Below are 27,001 nucleotides of genomic sequence, written 5' to 3' on the forward strand. Positions count from 1 at the left end.
CCAAATCACAATTCTTTATTCATAGATGTAAAGAATTACATGTAATATGCCCGGCTATAAGGCCTGTTGGGTTAGGGCCATATACAAACAGCAATTATAAAATCAGTTATGCAAGATCCAACAGGATCCACTTACAAACTCGATTCCAACTAGTCCAGGTTCACAACTGGATAAGAACACCAAGAAGAATCCGCACTTGTACCCTCAGGTCCACCAAGCAGTCCTCTAGTTCTCAAGCCGTAGCCCTAGCTCTTCAAAATTTGCATCTATACTTCATCCCCTTCTTCAAATTGGAATGAATCACTACCACCTAAAGACTCCACAAAACCCCTTATACCCATCTAAGCCACAAGTCGGCCCAGCTCATTACAAACTAAATTAAATCCCTTACATTAAATATATGTCGGGCCACAAGTCAGCCACAACACAAATTAAAATCCCATAGATAAATTAAATGCCCAAAAGTCGGCTTACAGACAACTCGGCATGAACAAAAATAAAACCAATACTGGCACTCGACACATACAAGAGCACTCAACATCCACAGGTTCACACATCTTGCTTGTTCTTGCTTGACATCAAACTAAAATTCCCAACCCCTTTGCACCACTACCATGTTTCACCCTGCTATAATAATAGGACCATGGGTGGCAGGACCCTGCCGTTAGAATAGTAGGGCGGCTGGTAGCGGTATATTAGTTGAAGGTGCCCGAGTTTGCACATACCTGGTCTCCCTAGGACCCCAACCGGGTGCCTAGCTATATGGTGGGTTTCTGTCCCTTGAGATGAGATCCTGCTTCGAATGGACTTACTTATAACTAGTATTATGCCTATAGTCTTGCCTAGATGTAGCCCTTACACATCTATAGTAGGCCCTGACAATAATCTATCTGCTTATAGCCCATAGAATTCTAGGGAATTAAAAGGGGGGGTCTATGCTCTTTGATGAATAGGTCCCAGCCAATCATCCAAACTAGGTTAGGGGCACATCCCAGCTATTACATTGTAGAGGTGAAATGCAAACTCCACCCTAGGCCTAACTGGATCTGCTTCCCCTACTACAAGACAAACCATAAGGAATGCACCACCCTGGCTAGAGCCCTACTATTATAAGGGAAAGGGCAACTGGAGTTGTAATGCTATTGGTTATCAACCTGGAAATTCTATTAGGCAGGATGGTGACTCTCCATCTTTATCTGTTACTAGGGTGTAGCTAGTGATGTTGTCAATGCCTTTGCTGCCTAGCCTATTATTACCACAATGGTGAAACTTAAAAAAGCTATGCTACTAGCCTTTACTAGCCTTCCTTTACTATCCTTTACTGGTTGTAGTCGATGGGATGTAAAGGGTAGGTGGATATTAACTAGCCTTTACTAGTCGTAGTCGATGGGATCTAGCCTTTACTAGCCTTCCTTTACTATCCTTTACTAGCCGTAGTCAATGAGATGCCTTTACTAGCCATAGTCAATGGGATCTAGCCGTAGTCGATAGGATGCCTTTACTAGCCATAGTTAATGGGAAGAAAGGGAAGAAAGGGGGGGAAAGGGAAAGGGAAAGGGAGGGAAAGGATACCCTGTGTCTAACTGTTGGTGAACCCAGATCGAAAAATGGTTGTTTTCTGGTAATAAAATCAAGAGTTTGGGGTCCCCGATGTGTCTTTTTCTTTGTTTCTAGCACCCACTAAAAGCTATAGTAATTCGGCACCCACTAAGAGCTATAGTAACTCGACATCCCTTAGCGTTACAGTAACTCGGCATGCACTAACCAGCTCGATAGCAACAGAAAATTGAAAATCATTGGCACTCGGCTCCAACATGCAGGATTGCAAGAAAGCCTAGGATGCTCCTACATCAGACACCCCAGGTTCGAAAAGATGTTCTAGTAATTGGAAGAACATCATCTAAGATTCAACACATAAATCCCAAATTGGTTCTTCACATACATGTCCTCCAAATCTTGAACTTGTACACTCTTTCCCTTATTTTTCTTTTGCTTCTTCACATCCAACTTAGGTGTGTTACAAGTCTGTTTTCCACACTGATCTCCAACCTTCTCAAAATCTGCCAACTCAACTCGGCTGCCAATACTTAGGTTCCTCCTATTGAGCTCTTCATTTTGCAAAGGAATTAGGGAAAACTTTCTGCCACCTTTCTCAACAATAAACACATTCTTGATACAATCATGCACAGCCCTGCAATCATACTGCCAAGGTCTACCAAGAAACACATGACAACTATTCATGCCCACAATATCACACAACACTTGATCCTTACACTGCCCAATCTGGAAATCAACAAGGCATTGCTCTCTTACTTCCAAAGCACGCTCACCTCACAACCAGCCAATCCTATAAGGATGTCTCATTCTCTTCAAACCAAGTTTCTGAACCATCTCCTCAGCAACAAGGTTATCCGTATGTAATGTCCCCATCTCCAAGATCAATTTTTATAATAATAAAGTTAATATAAGATAAATAAATCAATAAATATAAGTTATAATTACGATTGCATTGATAAAATAAAATAAACAAATATTAAATATATATATTTATTGTTATCTTATATCAAATGGATATAATATTATATCAATTGATAAACATTGAATAAAGAAAGAAAGAAATAATAATAATAAATTAAATATATAATAATAATGATGATGATAAAAATAATAACTAAATTATACTAATTATAATATAGCTAATTATTAAATTGAATATATTGTTATCATTAATAATATCAACAAAATAATACATTTAATAAATGACAATATAAATCTTATATGGAGGAATGACAATAATAGATAACTCGAATACAATCATCTGTTATTGATTAGATACAATTATTGGGAAACAAAAACATTACCAATTGATTAAATGAAATCACCGATAATCAACGTCTATAAACCAATTAATCTATATGGAGAATACACTACAGAACTATGAAGGGTTGAACCGACGCGTCTCTCTTCTGAGTTTATACGTCACCTGTGATCTCATACAATTGAATGGCTATAACATATTGGATAGGAAGTGGTCCATGACGCTCCATATCAGAGTCAAATACGAGCATCGTCAGCATGCTACAATATGGACAATCACACGAATATGGGTTGGGCGTCGATTCAAACAGTTGTACCCCCTTACACAAAGAAATATAAATAGAGGATGGTTCAGGGAAGATATAGACACATCGAATATACATGATAGATATCCTATATAGTTAGGCATGAATATATTCAGACATGATTGGGAGATAATTATAAGATCAGACAATACACCATACACCACAAATATAGACAGGAAGACATGGGATATGAGATAATACGGATAATTATTAGGAGAAGCGTATATAACCATTCATAGTCAGTGGCTGATGATTGTTTTTATCAACAGAATAAACAATAGAGAGAAGAGATAATATCACAAAAAAAGTCATCTGCTACTAAGAAATCTATCTTCAAATTACAACATCCTCTGTATAGATAAATAGAAAAGAGAGAAGAATTCGTACCTTTTTAAGTTAGTAATATTGGACATACAATCAACATATATCAACAGAATAAAGCACCATTCATAGACAAACCATTACTGGGCGGATATTTTTATTATAGCTGTATAATATCCATATCTGAAGAAAAGCGTATTGCTAGAAGTAAAAAGTTGTCACTACATATAAGTACATATTTGTGTAAAGTATTCACCAGTATAAAAAGATCTAATCACCCAATATATATTTAATCCTCAAATCAAGGATGCCGATAAATTGAAATTAAATATATTCTTACAAGTGATCTAACCTATGTATTGTTCTTGAAACAATAATACCAATATCTACATATATCTTATCAATTACCTAAGCTTGCATCAATCATATTAGATAACATAATAAGGTTTGAAGAAGAGAAAAGGTTTTCTAGAAAGTGCCTTGAAAAGAAATTGTTCCAAATTTCCAAACTATACCAAGGGGGACATTACACCATACTTGTCATGTCCCCCTATTTATATGATTTAACAACAAATAATTCTTAATTAAAAAATAAATAATAACCAATGGTAAGTAAAATATATATAATAATATATCAGTAATAACATTATTTAAATATATAGTACAATATATATCAAATTATAAATCAAGATTGTAATATATAGATAATAAAATATAAATTACAATATTAATAGTAATAACCTATTATTATATATACTAATATTATAGAATAACAAATAATAATAAAATATTAAATATTATTACTCATATGACATAATAAATACAATGTAATATAATATTTAATAATGTATAAAATATGTGATAATCAAAATAACAAACAACTCAAGCAAAATTTGTGACCTTTAATTCTATCTATATTGAACAAGACACAGAACTCCAAGGGGGATAAAGGGGCAAAGATAAGTCAAAGTCGAGGGGCGAAAAAAAAAATAGTCAGACCTCAAACTCTATCACTGGGGAATCTTGTCGAACAAAGGCATCTGTTTGCAGACAACCACGACCATTACGGGAGAGGGAAGATGTCGAGTAGGATAACAAGTACGCCCAGCCGGGGAAGGAAAAAGAATAGAAGGGGAAGAAATCATCAGGACACCGATCGAACACCATCAAATAAGACAAAAGGCTCTTAAGTATACTTCAGCAAACATATTGCAGAACTTTCGGCAGATAGAGAACGTCTTAGAGAAATAAGGCATCGAGCAATTTCTCCATTATTTTGGGTGGACGACTGGAGAACACAAATAGAAAAATATTCATGCAGCGATAAGCAAGTAGACAGTCATAGATTTCGTGGGTTGCCTTTCTCCATTCGTCAGCAATAATCGTTAAACGACTAAGGAAGAAGATATTGATTCACCACTTACAAACATTCTAATCTTATACGGACATCTCAGACATAAACCTCCGGGAGTAGAAAATAGAAGATAATCATTGATTTAATAATTATTATAAGCATCTATTAAGAGACACTACACCGATTAGTAATATTGGTGAGGCAAAGAGATCATCAGGGGTTAAAACTGCACGTATCAAGTATATACTGGATAAAAGGTTGAGCCATTAGCAAAGACTACAAGCATTATTAGAAATAGTTCACACTCATATAGAGGAAAATATCAAGTTCATCGTGGAGATAGAAACTTCTAATGACATTGTAGTTATACAAACTAATATGATCACAAGTTATAAGTCATAAAAGGTATGGAATCACAGTTTATGGGTGTAAGATAACAGTATATACTCCTATAGGGATATCTTTATTGGATTTCAATTATTGATACATATTAGAAGTACATTTTTCATGTTCATATCAATCCCAATAAATTATAACCAATTCTGATATTTTTGAATAAGTCACAAATCCAACGAGAAGTAGACAAGGGGACAATATAGTACTACCACCATCCACAATCACCTTGCAAACTTTACCACCAGACTTACAATGAGTCCTAAACAAACTAGTCCTTTGACAAGGATCCAATGTCCTCTCACCAACCAACACTTGCCGAGCTAGCAAACTTTTTCCTTGCTCAGGCTAACTGTCTTGGACTACAACCTCATTCACAACAGCAGCTGTCCTACTAATTGGACATTCAAAAGATCTATGCCCTTCTTTACCAATTACCTCTAACCCACCTCCACCTGTCTTCCTTTTCCGATCAGCAGGTTTTGGTTCACCTTCTACATTCGGTTTAGCTTGTGCTAAGCTATCCTGCTTCTCCTTCCCTCTAGCATCACCTTGACCTTTCCTCTTCAACTTATCCTTTGCCTTCAAGGCATGCTGATAAGCATCCTCCTCATTCTGAATATTGAATCTCAAACCATTAATGTAACGAGCTACCTTTTCCTTTGACAATTCTCTATGACTAGACCGAATCGTCAACTTGTAGAACTCTTTAGTATAATCTTTCACAATCATATCCTTCTGATTTGGATTCTACAATCTTTTAAACAACTCAAGTTCATAATCAACAAGAATGAACCCTTCCTCTTCTGTAATAACCCCAATAGGTTATAACTTCTTCAAATACCAAAAATCTTTATACTTCAGTTGTTTGACATTTCGTCAAACACTTTGCAAGCAAGCTCTGATACCACTGTAATGGGCCTCCTCAAATCTGCCCTCAAAAATGCTGATGGAAGCTCAGGAAATTTCATCAAACAATTCACATGCAAGGGACGTATGACTGATATAGTATTTCAGCTAGCTTCAAATGACTTTTTCTTCAATTTGCATCAATGAGAATCTTGTGCTAGAAGACTACAATGGACTACACAATGACCTAACATGAGTGTGCTACTAATTTTGACAATATTCAGTGCATATATATGATCTAAGCATGAGAAATGAACACCTACAGCCAACTGGCATTTTTACAAACAGTTGGTATGCAAACTAACTAGCTGATAAATAATGATATTAAATTGCTTAAATGACACCAGCAACTATTATCTTCTTAATTGCAATGAAAATTACAATGCTCATGAAATATGGCTAAGATTTTGGCATTTACATGGATTACAAAATGACAATGTTGGTATAATGCACACTTACAGCTGAAAGCTTATAACACCCCAAAAAACAATACTAACAAAAGAACCTGGTTATCGATGGCTGTAATAATTTCCTTCTATGCTGCCCCTTCTGCTTTGCTTTTTTCGAACTGCTTTTTCGGCCTGCTTTTTTCGGTTCTGCTTTTTCGGACTGCTTTTTCGTACCCGCTTTTTCAACCTTCTTTTTCGGTTCCGCTTTTTTTCGGATTGCTTTTTCGTACCCGCTTTTTCAGCTTGCTTTTCCGGTTCCTCTTTTTCGGACTGCTACTATGTTGAATCTCAAAATCATATCTTTCAATGGCATCAAGATTTCCAGCTTGAAGGGATTTCGTCCTCCAAACTATTGAGACATAATCTCCAGAAAATTTTCCAATTCTTTGATATTTCCAAGCATGAATAAATGAGAGCTATCCTCTTTCTTTTAATCCTTTCCTCACTTGCTCCATGCTTCCGTCTTGCTAATGTGGGATAATACATGAGTTTTAATATTACTTCTTTTTTTCCTTTTACAAAGTCCATGTATGTACTCAAAAGGGGAACTCTTGATTTTTTTTTATAAAGTGACTTTATATAATATTTTATAACTCAAGTCACTTTATTAAATTAATTAAATATGAAGTTACCTTTTAATATTTATTTATTTGATAACTTTATAAATAATTAACTTAATACCACTTATTTATTTAATTAAAATAATTAATTAGTCATCCTCATAAAATATTCATTATTTTAGACAACCTAATTAATTAAATCAAATTGCCTCCAAAATGGGGACATGACAGTCCGCCCTTCTTGAAATTGCTTGTCCCCAAGCAATGGCTGAACAATAAATCAATCAATCCGCCTGGATCCCAAATGTAGTCATGAACTATATCACTGTTAATTAACATAGGCTCCTGCAATATAACCAAGAGGAATCCATAATCAATCTGATAATTACAGCTCAACCAAACTCCAAAATCACAACTACCACAGTCAGAAACCCACAAGACACAAACTCTTAGAACATTAGAACCCAAGTAAAGTGGCCAAATCAAGCTGCCAACACAGTAAATACCATCAACGCATCCCACTGGCCTATACAGAATGTATAATCCAACTCTGCAACAATGGTGAATGCTCCCGAATGAAACTGTACCAAGTATGGAGAATCCACACACTGTACAACTCCTGCAGTCAACACAACTCTGCAGATCATTGGCCACTGTCTCATAACCATAACTCCCATGCACCGCTGATGGTGAAAAGACATCACAAGATAAACAGCAAGAAATGGAACCCAAACCAAATTTGCCTGCCATCAACTCCTCAACACAAGGATCAAATGCTAACTGATGTACATACCCTGCAGTATAATGCTGATAAAAAGAACCAACCTCAGTCAACAGCTCACCATGAACAAGTGATACAACCCACTGTGACTGATCACCAGCTAAGTCAGGAGATGTCATAGCCAAAGGAGTAGAATCAATAACAACAACCGCTGAAGCATTACTCCCAAACTCCTGCTCTAAGTCATGTATTATCAAGCTGTCAACCGCAGAACCTATCGCCATGTCATGCCCATCACAACTCTCATCCTGAGGCGTCAAACCGTCCCATAACTGATGACAAGCACTAGGAACCAAAGTACATCTCTGTATCATCATCTCATCAATATGGTCATCAAAGGTAAATTGATGAGCATACCTCAGTGTAATGCCGATAGAATGCGCCAATCTTAGTTAGTGGCTCAGACTGCAATCGATCATTAACCATGTTGGAACTGACTACTACCTCCGAAGACATCACCAAGGGAGTAGTATTACTAGCAGGAACCATGCCAACTGCCGGCTCACCAATATCACACATGATCTTTGATACAACATCTCTAGTCTCTGTGCCATCAGTAATAGAGGCCACCACCATGTCAGGCATACCACAACAATCTACTGCAGCACCCAACTCAACTGATCCTGACTCTAGTGGGAACGAACCCGATATGCCAATGTTAGTATCAAGGATGGATGCATTCCCATCTCCACTGTCTTTGACAATCTCGACCATGGACATCCTCGGATCACCAGACACTACAGCTTGTGACTGTACAGAATCTGGTAAAGACTGCAGTCGCTGTAACTCCACGGTCACCTTAGCCAAATGAAATTGTGACTCCTCGAAAGCCAACTGTGTACTCTCAAGAATCTCAGAAGTCACCTCGAGCTGCTGAGTAAGCTAGTCGTCTCCTGACGACTGACAAAATATCTGAGACAAATTAACAAACAAAATACATTAACAGAGTGACTACAACAAGAGAAATCTGCTTCTGTCACATCACTTCCACATTCATCCCGTTACATCTGTAGCCTCTGCTAACACAATACTGTCTCCTCAAGCTGACCTTGATAGCCACCTGTGCTGCTTTCTCTGTTTTCAATTCCTCAGTGCCCTAAGCCAAGTGTCGCGGCACTGCTTCCAACTGCATGATCAGCTCCTCCCGAGCTCTCTACGCATCCACCAAGACAGCCTTACAGCCAACACCTGCTCCCACTGCGTCTGGTACACAAAAAGTCCATGCCTGCAGCAGCTTCAACTCTTCTCAACTGGTTAGACTCCCACGACTGATATCCGCCACGACTGGGGGTCTAGGGGGCAATGCCCCCGGCGAGGTCGAGGGGCAGCGCCCCTCGCCGCCAAAACCAAATTAGCACTTCGAAACCCACACAAAAATGCACGGAACACACCATTTCTGTCATTATCTGCCGATTCTGCAGTCTTTCTGGCAACCACGGATGTGTCCCCTTCCCTTTGGCATCATCTGTCACTCATTCTGAACAACTTGATTTTGTCGTCGTCTTTTTTTTTTTTTTTTTTTTTTAATTAATTTTTTAATTATAGTTTTGCCTCCTCCGCCCGTTACAGATGGTCTCACCCCGCGGGGGAGGAAAAGAATATGCAATAGAGTGAAAACGGAGCAGCAAGTGGTAGCGGGAACTATGCATCAAGGAACTGCAGGATTTCCAACCTTGTCGATCAGCTTCCTCGGTGTTATGGGAAAAGAAAAATGTCGCAAAGCCAAACCCGCGGCCCGGAAAGGAACTCCGCAGCTTAAGCTGCTTCCGCGGACAGAGTCTTTCACATCTGTGCAAACTAAACTTCATTCTCCTCCTGTTCTGCCTTCGTTTTATTCACGTGCTACATTCCGAACTCCGCGGACAAGGAAATTTGAAGCCCGCGGACAGACTGCCCACGGGGCTTTTGTCCACCCGCAGACAGACTCTGCCCACGGGGCTTTTGTCCACCCGCGGAAATTTGAAGCCCGTGGGACTTTTGTCCACCCGTGGACAGACTCTGCCCGTGGGGCTTTTGTCCACCCGCGGACAGACTCTGCCCGCAGGGTCCAATTTTTTTTTTTTTCAATTTTACTCTTTTTTTTTTTTTTTCAATTTTACTTTTTTTTTTTTTTTTTTTTCAATTTTCCTTTTTTTTTTTTTTTTTTCTTCTACACATCAAATGACAGAGGTACCTCCATTTTGCCTCCAGGCATCATCATTCTGCAATGACAACGGAGTCAGCTGGCCATCTTGTGACAGCGATGGAGTCTTCCTAGCACCATATATTTTGAATTCATATGGTCCAACCCAACTGCCCTTAAACTTTTCCACTTTGATTTCATTTTGACTGTCGTACGCCTTACATTTGTTCTGTGCCAACCTCGTCGCCCACTGTGCCTGCGGTCGTCGCGCAACTGGATTATTTCCTTGCTGTCGATGCCCTTCCACTAATTTTATGCTGCAGTGTGACCTTTTCTTTTCGCGCGGTCTATTCACCATGTACTGGACAGTGGAATCTTTCGTTTTTTTGTGTTCAAACTGTATGTTCTTCCCCTCAGCTTCAGCCATAGCAGCTTTTCCTTCTTCCGCTTCCTTGCATTCCTGCGGACATTCATTTTCCTCCTTTTTCTCATCTTCGTCAACCCTTAGCATATTGCAACTCGAAAAGAGTTCGTAGTCTTCTATCTGCCAGTGGTAAAGGCCATTCACTGGGTCCAGGTCGTCGTCATTCGATCCTCCGTCAAGTCTCAATACTCCTTCATCCGGTTCCATTCTCCTCTTCCCTTCGTCATCACTCTCGCCTTCACTGTCAGAATCTGACAATGCTGCCTCCTCGCCAACCATTTGCGTGTGCAAGTCAATTATGAATCTTTTGCCTCCGCGCTCCATTGATAAGGTATTGCGTTTCCAATCATGTTTTACTTTTGCTTGCACCAACCAATCTCGTCCCAGAATAGCATCATAGCCTTTTCTTTTTAATGGAATGACCACAAAATCCAACAAAAATGGTTGCGTACCAATTGTTACCGGTTGCGCTTTCAGAATTCCCAACGGTTTGATTCCATGTTGGTCTGCTGTGAGCAACTGAAATGCAGGTGGCCACAGCGTCGGCTTTCCCAACTTCTTCCAAGTATCCTCCGGTAAGACATTCACGCCGGACCCTCCGTCAACAATTGTCTCTGTCAAAACATTTCCCAAAATCCCCATCTCAACGATCGCCGGATGCCGTCCGGAGGTGAGTGCCAACAGCATTGGGTCTGTTGTCATTACTTCCCTACTATTCCTTCCTGTGTCCTCCGGTGCTTTCGAAAACGGTGTATGATTCAGAATAGCCGTCCGTAACTGGGGCATTGTGAGAAGGAGGTCACTTATCTTGACCGGTATCTCCATTTGTAAGATCTGTCGTACAATGCTTTGTTCTGCGAAGTTCTTTGCCAAGGTGCCGGTGATGTCCTTCAACTGAGATGTTTCCACCGACGATGCCTTTGCAATGTCCGCCTGCACTTCCCCCACTTTTCTCTTTTCCTCCGCTTGCCTTCGTGTAATTGCCAGAACCTCCTCTACATCCGTGCCGACAGTGATCAAGTTTACTCCAGCCTTTGGACACTTGGAATCTTCGTGATCGCCAGGTCCGCACCATTTGCATAATAATTTCGGTGTGTTTGCCGCTGTACAATCCCGCGCAAAATGACCCCACAAATTACATGCCCGGCATTGAACGATCGGCCGTCCGTTTGCATCATACTGAGTTCAACTTCGGCTCCCATTATTATTGTTATTGGTTGCATTGTTGTCATTTTGCCCTCTGCTATTATTCCTGTATCCTCCAGATGTAGCACCGGCAATATTCATGTTTCCGCTACTACCCGACGGGAAAGCCTCCTGTGTGAGAAACACCTGCGGAGATCCTCTTGTCTTCATGTTAAAGGGACAGTCTTTTGTTGAATGGCCCATGATCTGACAGATGTCACAGAATTGGTTCTTCGGACACGATCCTTTAGTATGACCGTCGGTCTTACATTCCGTGCACCATAATTCACTACCTTTTGGCTCTTTCTGCATATTTTTAAATTCCTTCATCATTCGAACTATATCCTTCTGTAAGGCACGAACCTTTTTGCTACTACCTTCGTTGTCGCTGCTATCATCTCCAGCAGATTCGTCATCATCAGAGTCAGAGGAGCTAGTTTTCTTCTTCTTTGTCTTCTGCGCACTTTCAAGGTCCAGTGCTCTATTATAAGCATCGGCATATGATGACGGTGGCACGATTTTCATTTTCCTCCGCAACTTCGAGCGTAGGCCATCCACAAACCATCTTTTCTGCAATCCGTCCGCTGGCTTGCTTTCCATTTTGTTTACTAAGTCTTTTAATCTCTTGGCATAGACGCGGATAGTTTCGTGCTTCCCTTGCTTGGTATTGAAAATTTCCACTACGATTTCATTATCATCCCATAAGAGCTTAAATTCCGCCAAGAACTCCTTTTTAATGTTAGCCCATGTATCCAGCTTCTGCGGATCCATATCCGAAAACCAATCAATCGCGACACCCCGTAGGGTTGCCGGAAATTGCCTGGCCCATTCGTCGGCATATGTGATTCCATTTGCCCGCCAGATCGTCTCACATGTCTTACAATGTCGGAGGGGGTCGACTGTACCATCGCCTTCAAATTTCGGTAATTTTTCTTTGGGTCCCGCCATAACTCTGGAGGGCTGCACTCGTACAGTGGTCGGCACTCCCACACTGGCAGTTTGGACTCCCACAGCAGAATTATATTCGCAATAGTAGATGAATGATGATTTATAATGATCCCTGACGGGATATAAATACTACCGCCGAACCTTCCCGAAGGAGTCCGTCGGCCACAATTATTTTATCCGAACCTTCCCGAAGGAGTCCGTCAGCCACAATTATTTTATCCGCTACAAACTATTTACCGCCGGACCGTCGGCTACAGAAACATCGCCGGACCGTCCGCTACAGAAACACTGCCGGATCGTCGGCTACAGAAACACCGCCGGACTGTCGGCTACAGTACAGAAACACCGCCGGACCGTCGTCTATAGAATACAGAAACACCGCCGGATCGTCGGCTATAGAAACACCACCGGACCGTCGGCTACAGAAACATCGCCGGACCGTCGGCTACAGAAACACTGCCGGACCGTCGGCTACAGAAACACCGTCGGACCGTCGGCTACAGAAACACCGCCGGACCCATCCAGTCGGCTAACAAAGCTCACTCACCTCATCTTCCTTGACCAATAATGCGTCATATGCTGTAATGCCCCACTCCATAAGATAATCTCTATCGGCTACCAACTGCATATAATTCTGTCTCAGAATCCAGATAGCCTCCCATAAAGAGTGGATCTCTGTCAAAGAAAGATAACTGCCTCCCTGCTCATCACTAGTAGGAGAACCCCATCCATAAACTGCTAACAACTGACGAGCAACATCGAAATGCTCGCAAGCGATAGAAATGTCTCACTCGGAAACTCTCAGCTGACTAGACACATGATTGTGCTGACTGGTCAAACTCCTATACTCTACCCCTGGTACACTATCCAAAGGAGTAACCTCAGAATGGCTATCATCTGTAATACTGCCATCCAAATTTTGCAGTCCAACTGCTGAACTTGTATCATCAAACGGAGTGACTGAGGCATCAACATAAACCTCTATATCAAAGGAAACTGTTGAGGAGACCAAGTCCTCAAAACTGTCCACAACATCCCCCTGGGTGTCATCTGTAATAATCAGATCCTGGGACTCTTCTGTAAACTTTGTCATATCTGAGAGATCATCAACCCATTCCAACAAGAATGGTCGACTGGATACATGAACAATGCCCAACAAAAGTGTGTAAAAACTAATTCCAGCATCAAACAAGCTGTTGGCATGGATGCGAACTACACCTGGCAAACTACTAATCAAGTCCATGATGGTGCAATAGATACTACTACCAAAGAATGATAAATATTGCTGGTCAAAACGATCCCAAGTACTAAGATAAGAATCCCAACATCTAATCCATGAACGTAAACCAACTGGCAATTCAAGTAAACTTCTCACCTGAGTAATGTGAACAATACCAACTGACTTCATGCACCTGTCTACAGTCTCTGAATCTGGAGTGTGAATGCTAGACGTACTCATATCATCATCAATATGTGACCCGACTGTAAAAGGAAACTGAGTCCCTGCTATATGTGCTAACTCTCGAACTGAATTCACCTCAAGACAACGCTCGTCCACATGTCTCTCAGAATCTTGGAGAGCCAACTTCATTGCCTCCATGCCTTCCTTGATCTGCTGTAAGTCGTCACAAGAAGAACCTGTTGTGACTCCTTTCTGTCTCTCCTGCAGTTGAATCATCTAAATGTGATTCTCAATCAATCCATGTATCCTATCATGATGAGATAAAGCCGTGACAATATTCTTGTCCCTTGTCTTCAACTGGCGTGCCAAACCAAGTAGAGAGCTACTAGCCTCTATCTCATGTGAAGAAGCATCCAACTGTGCCTGATACTCACTTTCTGCAAAGTCCTGAATGCTCACTTTCTGATCAACTGTACTATCCTCAAACATGACAGTATCCTCAACTGCTATAACTTCATCCAGCCCAACTGTATTGGAATCACTATCTGTGTCAATCGCACAATCCGGTGTGCCTGTGATATCACCTTCTGGCTCAACCTGCACAACGTTTGTAACCCCTTCTACCTGTGAAGATGATGTAGATAAACCATTACCTGAAGATATGCTAATGTCTCCCTGTATCGAATCAGCATGTCTGTTAAACTCCTCATACAAGTTTCTGCTTGTCATAGGGAAGGTACGATCTTTAGGCCTATCAAAACGTTCAATCAGTCTCTCCTTAAACTCCACATATGAGGTAATGTGTGCATGACCCATAGTGACCATACCATGATGCCACCACTCGTGTGCTAATCCATCCAGGTGAATTGCTGCATACTTAATAGCTTCTTCTTCAGGCATAGGGTTCATTTGAAAGTATGTGTCAAGCCTTTGAACCCAAGCTCTTGCTGTAGACTTCCCCGAGCCATCATAATATGGTAACTGAAGTTTCCCTACTTTCTTCCGTAGCTCATAGCTCTGGTTCCTGTCATGTCCACGTGGCATATGCTTCATCCGCACATCTATATACTCCCTAAAGGTAATTGCAGTAGTAAAATCTGGACCTCCGGCTTCCCAATCTCTCCTCAGCTAGTCCTGTATATCAGTGATCTGGGGCTCTGGTACAGGTTGCTTTGGAGCTCTAGGAGGAAATGTGGGAATCATGGGCCTTGAACTCACTGTCCTAGCTTGCTGGGGTGCATGACCGAAATTGTTCCCAACTTGTTCACCTCCATTATGTGTCCATCCTGATTATTCCCATTCTGATTGTTACCATTTCTGATTATTACCATTCTGATTATTTCCTCCACCTACGTTAGCATTCAACCCCATTTGACGAGCCATCATCTGCATCATAAGCTTCAATCTCTGACTCTGTTCCTGTGCTCTCTGCTCTGCTGATCGCTGTCCCTGTGCTAAGGTGTTTAATAATTGTAAGAATTTTTCCTTTCCCTGATCTGGACTGGCATTCATTTTGTCAAACATTTTTCTCTCTATTTGGCTATTCCAAATTCTCAATAAGACCTTCACAGGATGGTAGGACTTATAGCTCTGATACCACTGTAATAACCCCAATAGGTTATAACTTCTTCAAACACCAAAAATCTTTATACTTCAGTTGTTTGACATTTCGTCAAACACTTTGCAAGCAAGCTCTGATACTACTGCAATGGGCCTCCTCAAATCTGCCCTCAAAAATGCTGATGGAAGCTTAGGAAATTTCATCAAACAATTCACATGCAAGGGACGTATGACTGATATAGTATTTCAGCTAGCTTCAAATGACTTTTTCTTCAATTTGCATCAATGAGAATCTTGTGCTAGAAGACTACAATGGACTACACAATGACCTAACATGAGTGTGCTACTAATTTTGACAATATTCAGTGCATATATATGATCTAAGCATGAGAAATGAACACCTACAGCCAACTGACATTTTTACAAACAGTTGGTATGCAAACTAACTAGTTGATAAATAATGATATTAAATTGCTTAAATGACACCGGCAACTATTATCTTCTTAATTGCAATGAAAATTACAATGCTCATGAAATATGGCCAAGACTTTGGCATTTACATGGATTACAAAATGATAATGCTGGTATAATGCACACTTACAGCTGAAAGCTTATAACACCCCAAAAAACAATACTAACAAAAGAACTTGGTTGTAGATGGCTGTAATAATTTCCTTCTATGCTGCCCCTGCTGCTTTGCTTTTTTCGAACTGCTTTTTCGGCCTGCTTTTTTTGGTTCTGCTTTTTTGGACTGCTTTTTCGTACTCGCTTTTTCAGCCTGCTTTTTCGGTTCCGCTTTTTTTCGGATTGCTTTTTCAGCCTGCTTTTTTGGTTCCGCTTTTTCGGACTGCTACTATGTTGAATCTCAAGACCATATCTTTCAATGGCCTCAAGATTTTCAGCTTGAAGGGATTTCATTCTCCAAACTATTGAGACATAATCTCTAGAAAATTTTTCAATTTCTTTGATATTTCCAAGCATGAATAAATGAGAGCTATCCTCTTTCTTTTAATCCTTTCGTCACTTGCTCCATGCTTCCGTCTTGCCAATGTGGGATAATACACGAGTTTTAATATTACTTCTTTTTTTCCTTTTACAAAGTCCATGTATGTACTCAAAAGGGGAACTCTTGGATTTTTTTTATAAAGTGACTTTATAAAATATTTTATAATTCAAGTCACTTTATTAAATTAATTAAATATAAAGTTACCTTTTAATATTTATTTATTTGATAACTTTATAAATAATTAACTTAATACCACTTATTTATTTAATTAAAATAATTAATTAGTCATACTCATAAAATATTCATTATTTTGGACAACCTAATTAATTAAATTAATTAAATCAAATTGCCTCCAAAATGGGACATGACATCTTCTCTGTCTCTTTGCAGTACTTTCCACCAAAGAGCAGCATGTCCCTTCAGCTTAGTTTGTGCCAACCTTACTCTAAGTGGATCCTCAATATCCTCAAGCTCAAAGTAGTCTTCCAATTCACCAATCCAATCAATTAGGTCTTCAGGATTGAAAGTACCTGAGAAATTAGAAACCTCTATCTTATGTTTCAGTTTCAATTGAGATCCAGGTCTAGCAAACTGACCAGTCCTAGTTCCAATAGGTCTCTCCACACGATCAATTCTATCCTCACCACTAGATTCAATAGCTTCAAAATCTTCAACAACTTCCTCATAACTAACTTCAGTACCCACATGCCTAGGTACACCACCTAAAGCACTTACAATTTCAGCGATCATGTCACTCTTCATCAATGCAATCTCAGATTTGAACTCTGCTCTAATCTTCTTTGAGATTCTTTCTTCCACATCACTAAGATCATCAATTTCCCTAGGGTCCAATCATCTTGGAGGCATCTTCCAAGATTTTTTCAAACCCTAATAAATCCACTTCACAAAAGCCTGGTGCAAACTGCCTCAACTTTGGTGCTCGGTCTACACACTCAGGAACAACCTTCGCTCTGATACCATCTAACACAGTGCAAGGCTGGAGAATCCCCAAAGGAGATGTCCAAACCCCCAGCTAATAACCACACAACGAAAACACAACAAGAAAACAATAATAATGCAAGATCTGATACCAAATCACAATTCTTTATTCATAGATGTAACTGATTACATGTAATATGCCCGATTGTAAGGCCTTTTGGGTTAGGGCCGTATACAAACAACAATTACAAAATCAATTCTGCAAGATCCAACACAATCTACTTACAAACTCGATTCCAACTATTCCAGATCCACAATTGGATAAGAACACCAAGAGGAATCCACACTTGTACCATCAGGTCTACCAAAAACTCCTTTGGTTCTCAAGCCGCAACCCTAGCTCTTCAAAATTGGCATCTATACTTCATCCCCTTCTCCAAGCTGGAATGAATCACTACCACCTAAAGACTCCACAAAACCCCTTACTTATACCCAACTAAGCCACAAGTCGGCCCAACTCATTACAAACTAAATTAAATCCCTTACATTAAATACATGTCGAGCCACAAGTCGGCCACAACACTAATTAAATACCCATACATAAATTAAATGCCCAAAAGTCGGCTCACAGACAACTTGACATGAACAAAAGCAAAACCAATACTGGCAAACTTGGCACATACTGGAACACTCGACATCTACAGGTTCACTCGGCACCCACTAAAAGCTATAGTAACTCGGCAACCACCAAGAGCTATAGTGACTCGGCATCCTTAGAGCTACAGTAACTCGACATGCATTAACCAGCTCGACAACAATAGAAAATTGAAAACCACTGGCACTCTGCTTCAACATGCAGAATTGCAAGAAAGCCTAGGATGCTCCTGCATCAATTGAGGTGAACAAATCCAAATAAGACAGAAAGACGTTGTAGAGTTTGATTATGATAGTGAAATTTAAAATAAAATAAAACAAAAAATTGAAAATGAATTTTTTTTTCGGAAAACGATCGAGTATAAAAGTGTGAAATTCAAACATTTTTAATAATTTTGGAGGACTCTTGAAGGTTGATGAAAATCAAAATAAAAGAAAATAAAATAAAAATTGAAAAATGATTGAACATATATGATAGAAATGTTAAATTCAAATGTTTTTTACAGTTTTGGAGGACTCTTGAAGATTGGTTAACAATGTTGTCCACAAAATGCACAAGGGATGCTACCTCTTGACCCCATTAGGGGCACTACCCCCAAAACCCTTCTCTCATCTTTTAAATCATTTTGGGCCATGTTCAATGTAAAAGAATCATCATTTTATTATTTTGATTTTTCACAATTAAATTCAATGTAATTAATTTATGCTTATATGTTACTAAGTCAATCCCTATCCTAAGTAATGCTTTTATGGTTGTAGAAACACTGATACATGTGCATGACTTCACATAGTACCACCAACATCAAAGTAAGTAATACAAGCTCCTTTTTACCATAGTTGATGATTCCTTATTGATATTTTTGTTTTCGGTGTCATGGATATCAAATTCCATGATTCCTATAAACCTAAAACATTAGATAATATTCATACACAAAAATGTCATTACTTTAGCTTCTTTTTCATACACGTGATCAATGTATACATGTGTACATGATAAAAATAACTTCTATTTGATTAGTTTATTGCATCTTTAAACTTTATTTATTGAGAGGACATAGTGCTTAATGCCTTATATTCTTAAAATCTATATATTTCTCATATTTTCCCCCAAGTGTTAGGTTAGTCTAAGCCCAAGTCAAAACTCAGATTCCTAGGTGTGAGGTTTGAGTCTTGTAACTATGGTTTATAACTTTGTAGCATTTTCATGTAAGAGGTCAAATATTTTTTACATGTTAATTTGACAATGCCTAATTTTTTATTAGAATTTATATTCTTTTAGACAAGGAATTGTTGGAGTCAGTGAAGAATTCACGAGTGCAACAATCTAAGTAGCAAGACCAAAACCTTCCACAAGAGAGATGCTATAGAAAGAATTGCTATTTTTCCAAAAAAAAAGTAATATAGGATGATTAAAATACAATAAGATAACTTTGTTCTATAGACAAGGATAAAATGATAAATGTAACCCCTAACTAAAACTAGAATTATGACAAGTATCTTAATCCTATGATTTGAGACACAAAATGTTATGACCTAAGTAAGATTAGCTAGGTGTGAATAGATTCTAAAGTGAAACTACCTGGATAATCAACCCTATCCACCCCAACAAGAACACTTATCAAAAGGGTATTTAGCTAGATGTTAGCAAAAAATGTCAGTTTGGAAGAAATATGGGTATCATTTATTGTAATGAAATTTTCTGATCTAACAGATTAAATAAAAGCATAAAATTGTTTAAAATAATAAAAAATGAAACAAGATATCAAAACAAAGCACAACATCAAAATGCTCATAATTTTAGATACATAAGAGGAACTAGTAAAAATTTGGCATAATCATTGAATTTTAATATAATAAGCATACTTCAAAGTCCAGTTGAGGTGTTGTATTTCATCTTCGATGCGATCTCGTTCTTGGCGCAGCAACCGGAATTCCTACATAATCAACTTTTATTCCATTTATTATCATAAGCAATAAATGAACATTTCATAGAAGCCTACCATTATCATAAGCAAAAAATGCCCATATGATCATAGAAGTCTAACAATGTCTTTATCTAAAATATTAATAATGAATGGCCAGTTAAATTTTTATATTTCTTGTTCATGAAAAATATTTTGGTCAACCATTTATATTTGCAAGTACACAAAGTAAAAAACCGTAACATCTATAACCATTATTAGTAATACACCTAGCAAGGAAGCCTATGTAAGAAACCCTGCTAATTCTGCCCCGAATTTTCAATTTTGGCTGTTAGACATTTTATCAAACAGTTGGCATGTTAATTTTCTGAAATCTGATTTATGAGTTAGGAATCTGTGTTTGATATTTATGGGAAACAAATGATGAAGGAACACATCTTATATTTATTTTTCTCCTTGAATAACAAAAAAAAAAAAGAATGATATCAAATGAGATATGGGTTTGAATTTACTACAACAATGAACAAGATCCTTCAAATACTAAGGGTTATAACTAATCAAAATGGTTACACACATAGAAGCCCATTACCTAGTGGAAAGTACAACTACCTTAAATGGTGACCGAATGTGAAATGATCAAATCCTTTAAAATTTCAACAATCACCAAAATGGGGTTTGAAACTCTAGCTCAAACAACATAAAATTATGCCAAATGAATGCTATAGTTGTGTCACGATCGAAACTGCAATATCTTCAATTCCTGTCAAAGTTTCTAAAGAGAGTTCTAGTTGAAACCTTAAAAAATTTGATAATGAGCACAGTGGGGAATTCTGGATGAATCCATAGCTAAGATGAATTTGGGTTTTCATCCAAACCACCAAGAAACTCCGAGGCTTTCCTCAAATTTTATGTATTGAGAGCCAAGCTCTCAAGATTCTTAAAAAGAAAAAGAAAATAAACCCAGTCAAATGATTTCCCAAATCTCCTATATCTCTAATGAAGTTTCTGAAAACCCTATTTAAGTTCCTCACTTTTAACATTTTAATATTTAACTTACATATAGGAAATAATAATAAAACGACCTGTCATATAATTTCTTTATTAAAGTCACTTAAATATCGTTATACCTCCATATGTTGGTGCCCATTTGGCATAATAATTAAATATGATATGGTATTAATATACTAAACGCACAATTGACCCCTTATATCCCCTTTAATCATAAAGATATTTAATTAAATTAATTATATTAAAGTCAATGCTAGATTAGACTTTAATTAATTAAATTAAATTATTAAATTCCATTGAGTGCAAAATATCAAACCAACAATTAATCCTACCAACTTTTGAATATAATTGTGGTGCTCTCTGATCATCCAGATTCCCAATGACTTGTCATAAATAGTATGTATCCAAACATTCTAGTGACTTAGTAAAAGTAGTAAGTGTATATAATGGGAGTTTGAAAGACCTCTGCAAGGAAAACCAATAATAAACTGATGCACTAAGATGGAGAGTATTGATAGATACCCAAAGGGTCAATTGAATAAGCTTGAACCACCATCAAAGTGCTCCCTAATCACCACATTAGCCTATGGGACGACTAATAATAAGCTAACCTCTGAAAATAATTGATGCTTAGGAAGGCACCAAAAAGGGGATATTACAGTCTACCCTTCCGAAAGATTTATTGCCCTTAAGAGCCATAGAATAGATGTATGTTTTTATGGTTCATAAATCCAAAGGAATTGATAGATTAAGTTAATGAACTAGAGGATTACTTTAAGCTTGAAGATGTTAGAGATCCACAGAGGGTTAGGTTAACACAAACTAGGTTGAAGGGCCATGCTGCCTTATGGTGGAAAGAGTTGCAAAAGGATAAAGAAGATAATGATGAAGCTAAGATCAGTAGGTTGAGACTTATGGTTTTTAGACTCATACAGGATGTTACATCCCAAATTTTGACCTAATTTTAAATTTATTTATAGCTGTTAGATTAAACAAATTTTCTTTCATAAACATGTGAAGAAGGTAGTTAAATATAGCTGTTGTATTCATTACGTTAATTGAAGATAGTCATTATCCATTATTTGTCATGTGATGTTTAGCAGTTGCTTGATTTTGGAATTATGGCTAATAATTAAATTCTTTATCTATATTAAATGTTATTACAAAATTATCATTGAATTTGTTATTATTGTGGAAATATTGCATGAGTGATTGCAAGAGAAGATGAAGGGGGGAAGCATTGCTAAACGAGATCAACGGAATGAGATTCTAGCTTAGTCCAACTATCAAGTTGATAGGTATAACCTTAAATTGCCTTGGTAAGGATCTAGCGACTTGAGCTTTAGGATACAATTGATGGACCCGCATGAGCTATTAAATAAACATTTTTAAAAACATAAATTAATTTAATTAAAAATAATACGTACCTCACAAAGGTTTTTGATTGATCTTTCCACCACATCATTATAATATAACCTATGTACATACACATAGATATAAGAATAAAATTACACCATAATATTATTCTTTTATTATAATATGATGCCACCTCATAAGTATATCTACGTGCAAGTAGATAGATATAAACTATAATTATTCTCGATTTATAACCCTCAATCTTTTTCCATATTTATTCTTGCTAGAAACCGATTGAACACTTGGCATATTTATTTGGCATCCATAAGCCAAGTCTCTTCTTTTATGTTATGGTTTCTTGGAAGCCAAAGAGACATATAATCTCTTTATATTATGAAGTCAAGAGAGGTGGAAGACATGATTTTTCCATCACCCGATTTCTTTGTTTATCACCCAATTTCTTTGTTTACCACCTGACTCTTTCATATTACCTGACCACTTTTTTTTCACAGCACCCGATATCTCTGCAGTTACCATCTAGCAACCATTTCATTGTTTCCCTTCCACGATTTCCTTGTTATACTGGTGTTTTGCTGAAATTGTGAGCAGTATTCATACTGGGAATTAGCATTCAAGATCTTTTCTGTTAAGAGTGAGGCAGGTTGTTGAACGTCCAACAAGATTCCATTGTTTTTCAGATTATATCAGGTTATGTGGTTATCCAAAATCCAAACATTGCAATATGATTTCTTTATTAGTTGTTACAACAATTCGATTTATATAGCAGTAAGCTACACTTTATATCATGATGCAAAACATCTTGCTTAATATCATAGGTTAGATCACTTCTAAGTTAGCGATGTTTATGGAAAATAAAAGCCAAGTAACCATGTTATGAAATCATGATTTATTTATACCACTAGAAATCAGAATCAAATGATATTTTTCTATAAGTCTTAAAGAACACATTCTTCAAATCATAGATTGTGATAAGTTGGAAACATATAATATTCATGAATCAATTGAGAATCAACGAATAGAGCCAATTGCTCTGAGATCCGAACACCTAAGACTCATCGGCTGTATAGCCATGGAAAAGGTGAAGAGGTGAGATGGAATTTGCAATGATATGGAAATATAAGTCAGATATGATACAATAAATCTAAATTAATTTCATTTAATAGTTCATGCTTGTCCATATTACTGTTCCCTTGTTGTCAAGTCGAGCGGTGGTGATCGGGTTAGTGAACCCATAAGAAAACCTTGGCCAAGGTCATTTTAAGGCATGTTTGCTATCTAAGATCACTTGATGTCAGTAGAGCCAGTTGTTCAGACATGTCCATCCATAATTATGTGAACATTCTAAACATTGGAATGCTTAGGTGGCTGGACTAAAAGTATCTCAAGACTTGATCCTAGGGTAGGGAGGGCCTTTCTATTCGATAGATTGTGTGGGGATAAATATGGTCCGAGGTTGGGAGGTTAAGCCTAAGTCAATGCTTCTCTTCTTACCAAAAGCCAAGGCTTGGACAACCAACTAAAGACTCAACGCATATTTATTGTATGTTCTTTTTTATGTTAAGCATTTACTTATATGTATGGAAAAAATAGTAAATCGTTATTTCAGTTATTACAGTTGATCATTGTTACAGTTATTTCAGTTAATCGTTATTATAGTTATTACAGTTCATCATTGTTACAATTATTTCAGTTGAACATTGATATAGTTATTTCAGTTGAGCTTTGTTATTTTAGTTAATCGTTGGTAGTTAAAAGCAGTTTATGTCCCATGAAAAGGAATTCAGTATATTAGTTCAATAATCTGATGAGAAAAACTCTTTCTAGATCGCCTTTATTTTGTTATGAAATCCATTTGTTACACTGAAGGATTATGAATATGGAATTGTTTAAGACATTGCAAAATCTAAAGCAAAAAAAATTGACAGTTAAGGAGTATACAAGGGAATTGTACAAGATGACAATTAGATCTAGACATTGAGAGTCCTTAAGGTGGCTAGGTATGTTAATGGATCACAACATAGAATTCAAGATGAGTTAAGTATGCTAAGGATCAATATAATTGAGGATACTTATTAGGGATCATTCAAGTATGCCAAGGGTTAGGGATAAATTGGTTGTTGATGAGGGCAAAGATAAACTTGTGGTTGAAGAGGAATTGATGTAGTCAAGGTCAAAGAAATCCTCAAAAGGAGATGTCCAATCTTGTAGCACGAAACACCACAACGGAAATAACAACACAAAGCAATAATAATACCAGCCAATAAGGAAATGGAACTTCAATTATCATAAAGTTGGCCTGCAAATGCAGATTACAAATTTAGGGCATAAGCCTTCTCACATTCCAAGCATGTAGGCCTGATTATTTACTAAATCAGATCCTAGACTAACAAATCTCTTCTCTTTTACCAACACCGCCTAAAACAAGGACTACTACCCTACATATATACAAGATCACTAGCCACAAGTCGGCTTATCCGATCAACAATCTTCAAGATAAAGGACACGTATTATAAACAAATAGGTCGGGACCCAAATCCATATGAACACCCTCAAATAGATACATCAAGCCATTCAAGCACACAAGAGAGTCGACTAGATGTATAACAACATAGAACAATGCACCAATTAGCATTGCATGTTGTTGTGCTATATCACAGGCCAAATCTCACCATCCTAGTCATTAGAACATGAAACCAAATATAGGGCCAAACCAATCTTAAGATAACTTTATCCAGAAACATTGGAATGAGTTGTGATGCTAGACATAGGATCCCTATGATGCCTGGACCACACCAACAAAAATCGCATAAGATAACGAGCCAACTGGGATGATCATTACCTAAAACAATAGGAAAATATCCAACTAGAACAGTAAACAAAAGAAATTGAAAGGAAATCTTTTTGGGTGATGCAAGATTGCCAATGACCCAATGATGCTTTTGCATTAGACACCCCAAGTGAATAAGATGATGTTCCATAAGAGGAACTTATGAACATTTGAAAGGATTCAAGACATAAACCCTATGTTCAGTCTTGACCCACATGTCCTCTTCATTAGAAGAAATACAGTTGTGTCGATTCTACAAATCTACAAGTCCATTAGAACACCTTCCACCCTCAGGTACATCTCTACTATTGTTTCCACAACCTCTACTCTTATTCTCCAATCAACACCAATTACTTGTACCTTTGTCACCTTTGCAACAAATGACCAATGTTTTCTTATCATTTGTCATTTGATTCCAATTCTGACATCATTCAACAATTCCTTAATCTCTAAGCCACTCACAAGATTTTGTTTCTCATCTGATACCACTCCTCTGGTAACCTGATGCAACAACATTTGGTTGTCACTAGACTTCCATCCCATCGGCTCATGTCCATTCATCAAATTCTTCAACAATTGTACAACCTTAGTAACCTTCTCATTCACCTGCCACAAATTCTTCACCTTCTAATCCATAGTAGTTTGATCTCCTAAGGTGTAAGTCCTTATCATACTCAGTTTCTTAGCTTTCCTTCCCTCTTCCTTCAAAGGAATTAAAGTAAACCTTTTGTTATCTTTTCTAATAGACACAACATTCCTCCAAAAATTATGAATAGCACCATCATATTGCCAAGGTCTACCCAACAAAACATGGCAAGCACTCATGTTAACCACACTGCACAATACCTCATCCTGGTATAGTTCTATGTTGAAATTAACCCAATACTACTCTTTTACTTCCACCATACGATCATCTGGAAACTAATTTATCCCATAAGGACAAGGGTGTTTGAGTCTCCTTAACACCAACTTCTGTACCATTTCCTCTAATACATGGTTATCAATACTTCCACTATTCATTATTACCTTGCAACATTTGCCTCTTGATTTACAAACAATTTGGAACAACTACCTTCTCTTCATAGGCTCCAGTTCCTTCTTATTCAACATAGCTCTCCTGAACATTAGAGATTTTCCCATTTCAGGTGCAGCTTCTCTCTTACCAAGTTCATCTTTCTCAATTGTTCCTCATGTGCCACTAGGTTCTATTTTCCTTTGCTAGAACCAATCGAACATTGGAAAGCTCTATGTCCAACATTCCCACATTTGAAACAAGTACCTTCAAACTCTCACTTGCCTTTGTCCCTTCCATGGATCTTTTGATTAGATTCCTCTCTAAATGCAAGTTTAGCTTTGCCCTTATCAATAATCGGCTTATCCCTAACCCTATGTGCAACTTGTTTTCTCTTCAACTTATCTTCTACCTTTAGAGCATATAGATAAGCATCCTTAATTGTACTAATCTTCAACATACTTAACTCATCTTGAATGTTAAGTCTCAATCCACTAACATACCTACCTAGCTTTTCCTTAGATGACTCTCAATGTCCACATCTTATTGCCATCTTATAGAATTTCTCAGTGTGCTCCTTAACTATCTAATCTTTTTGTTTCAGATTTTGCAATTCCTTAAACAAATTCCATTTCATAATCCCCACATATGAATTTGGTCTTAAGTTAGAAACCATAACTCTCCACCTAGTGATCTTTGGTTCACCATTATTTTCTCTATCATTTT

The 27,001-nt window shown here is 37.8% G+C and overlaps 1 protein-coding gene across 7 annotated transcripts in view; it reads right to left on the bottom strand.

Annotated features, from left to right (window-relative positions):
• The window catches only part of LOC149550827 (HAD-superfamily hydrolase, subfamily IG, 5'-nucleotidase), a 405,317-nt gene that overhangs the window by 36,565 nt on the left and 341,751 nt on the right, over window positions 1–27,001 (bottom strand). For all 7 annotated transcript variants that reach the window (XM_089786391.1, XM_089786394.1, XM_089786392.1 and 4 more), the window contains one exon: window positions 19,993–20,063. In XM_089786391.1, coding sequence (XP_089642517.1) covers window positions 19,993–20,063 — 71 coding nt within the window. The remainder of the gene's footprint in view (window positions 1–19,992; window positions 20,064–27,001) is intronic.

Source organism: Cupressus sempervirens, chromosome 6, assembly GCF_028749045.1.
Source record: "Cupressus sempervirens isolate cs-2001-9-10 chromosome 6, ASM2874904v1, whole genome shotgun sequence".
NCBI classification, from domain to species: domain Eukaryota; kingdom Viridiplantae; phylum Streptophyta; class Pinopsida; order Cupressales; family Cupressaceae; genus Cupressus; species Cupressus sempervirens.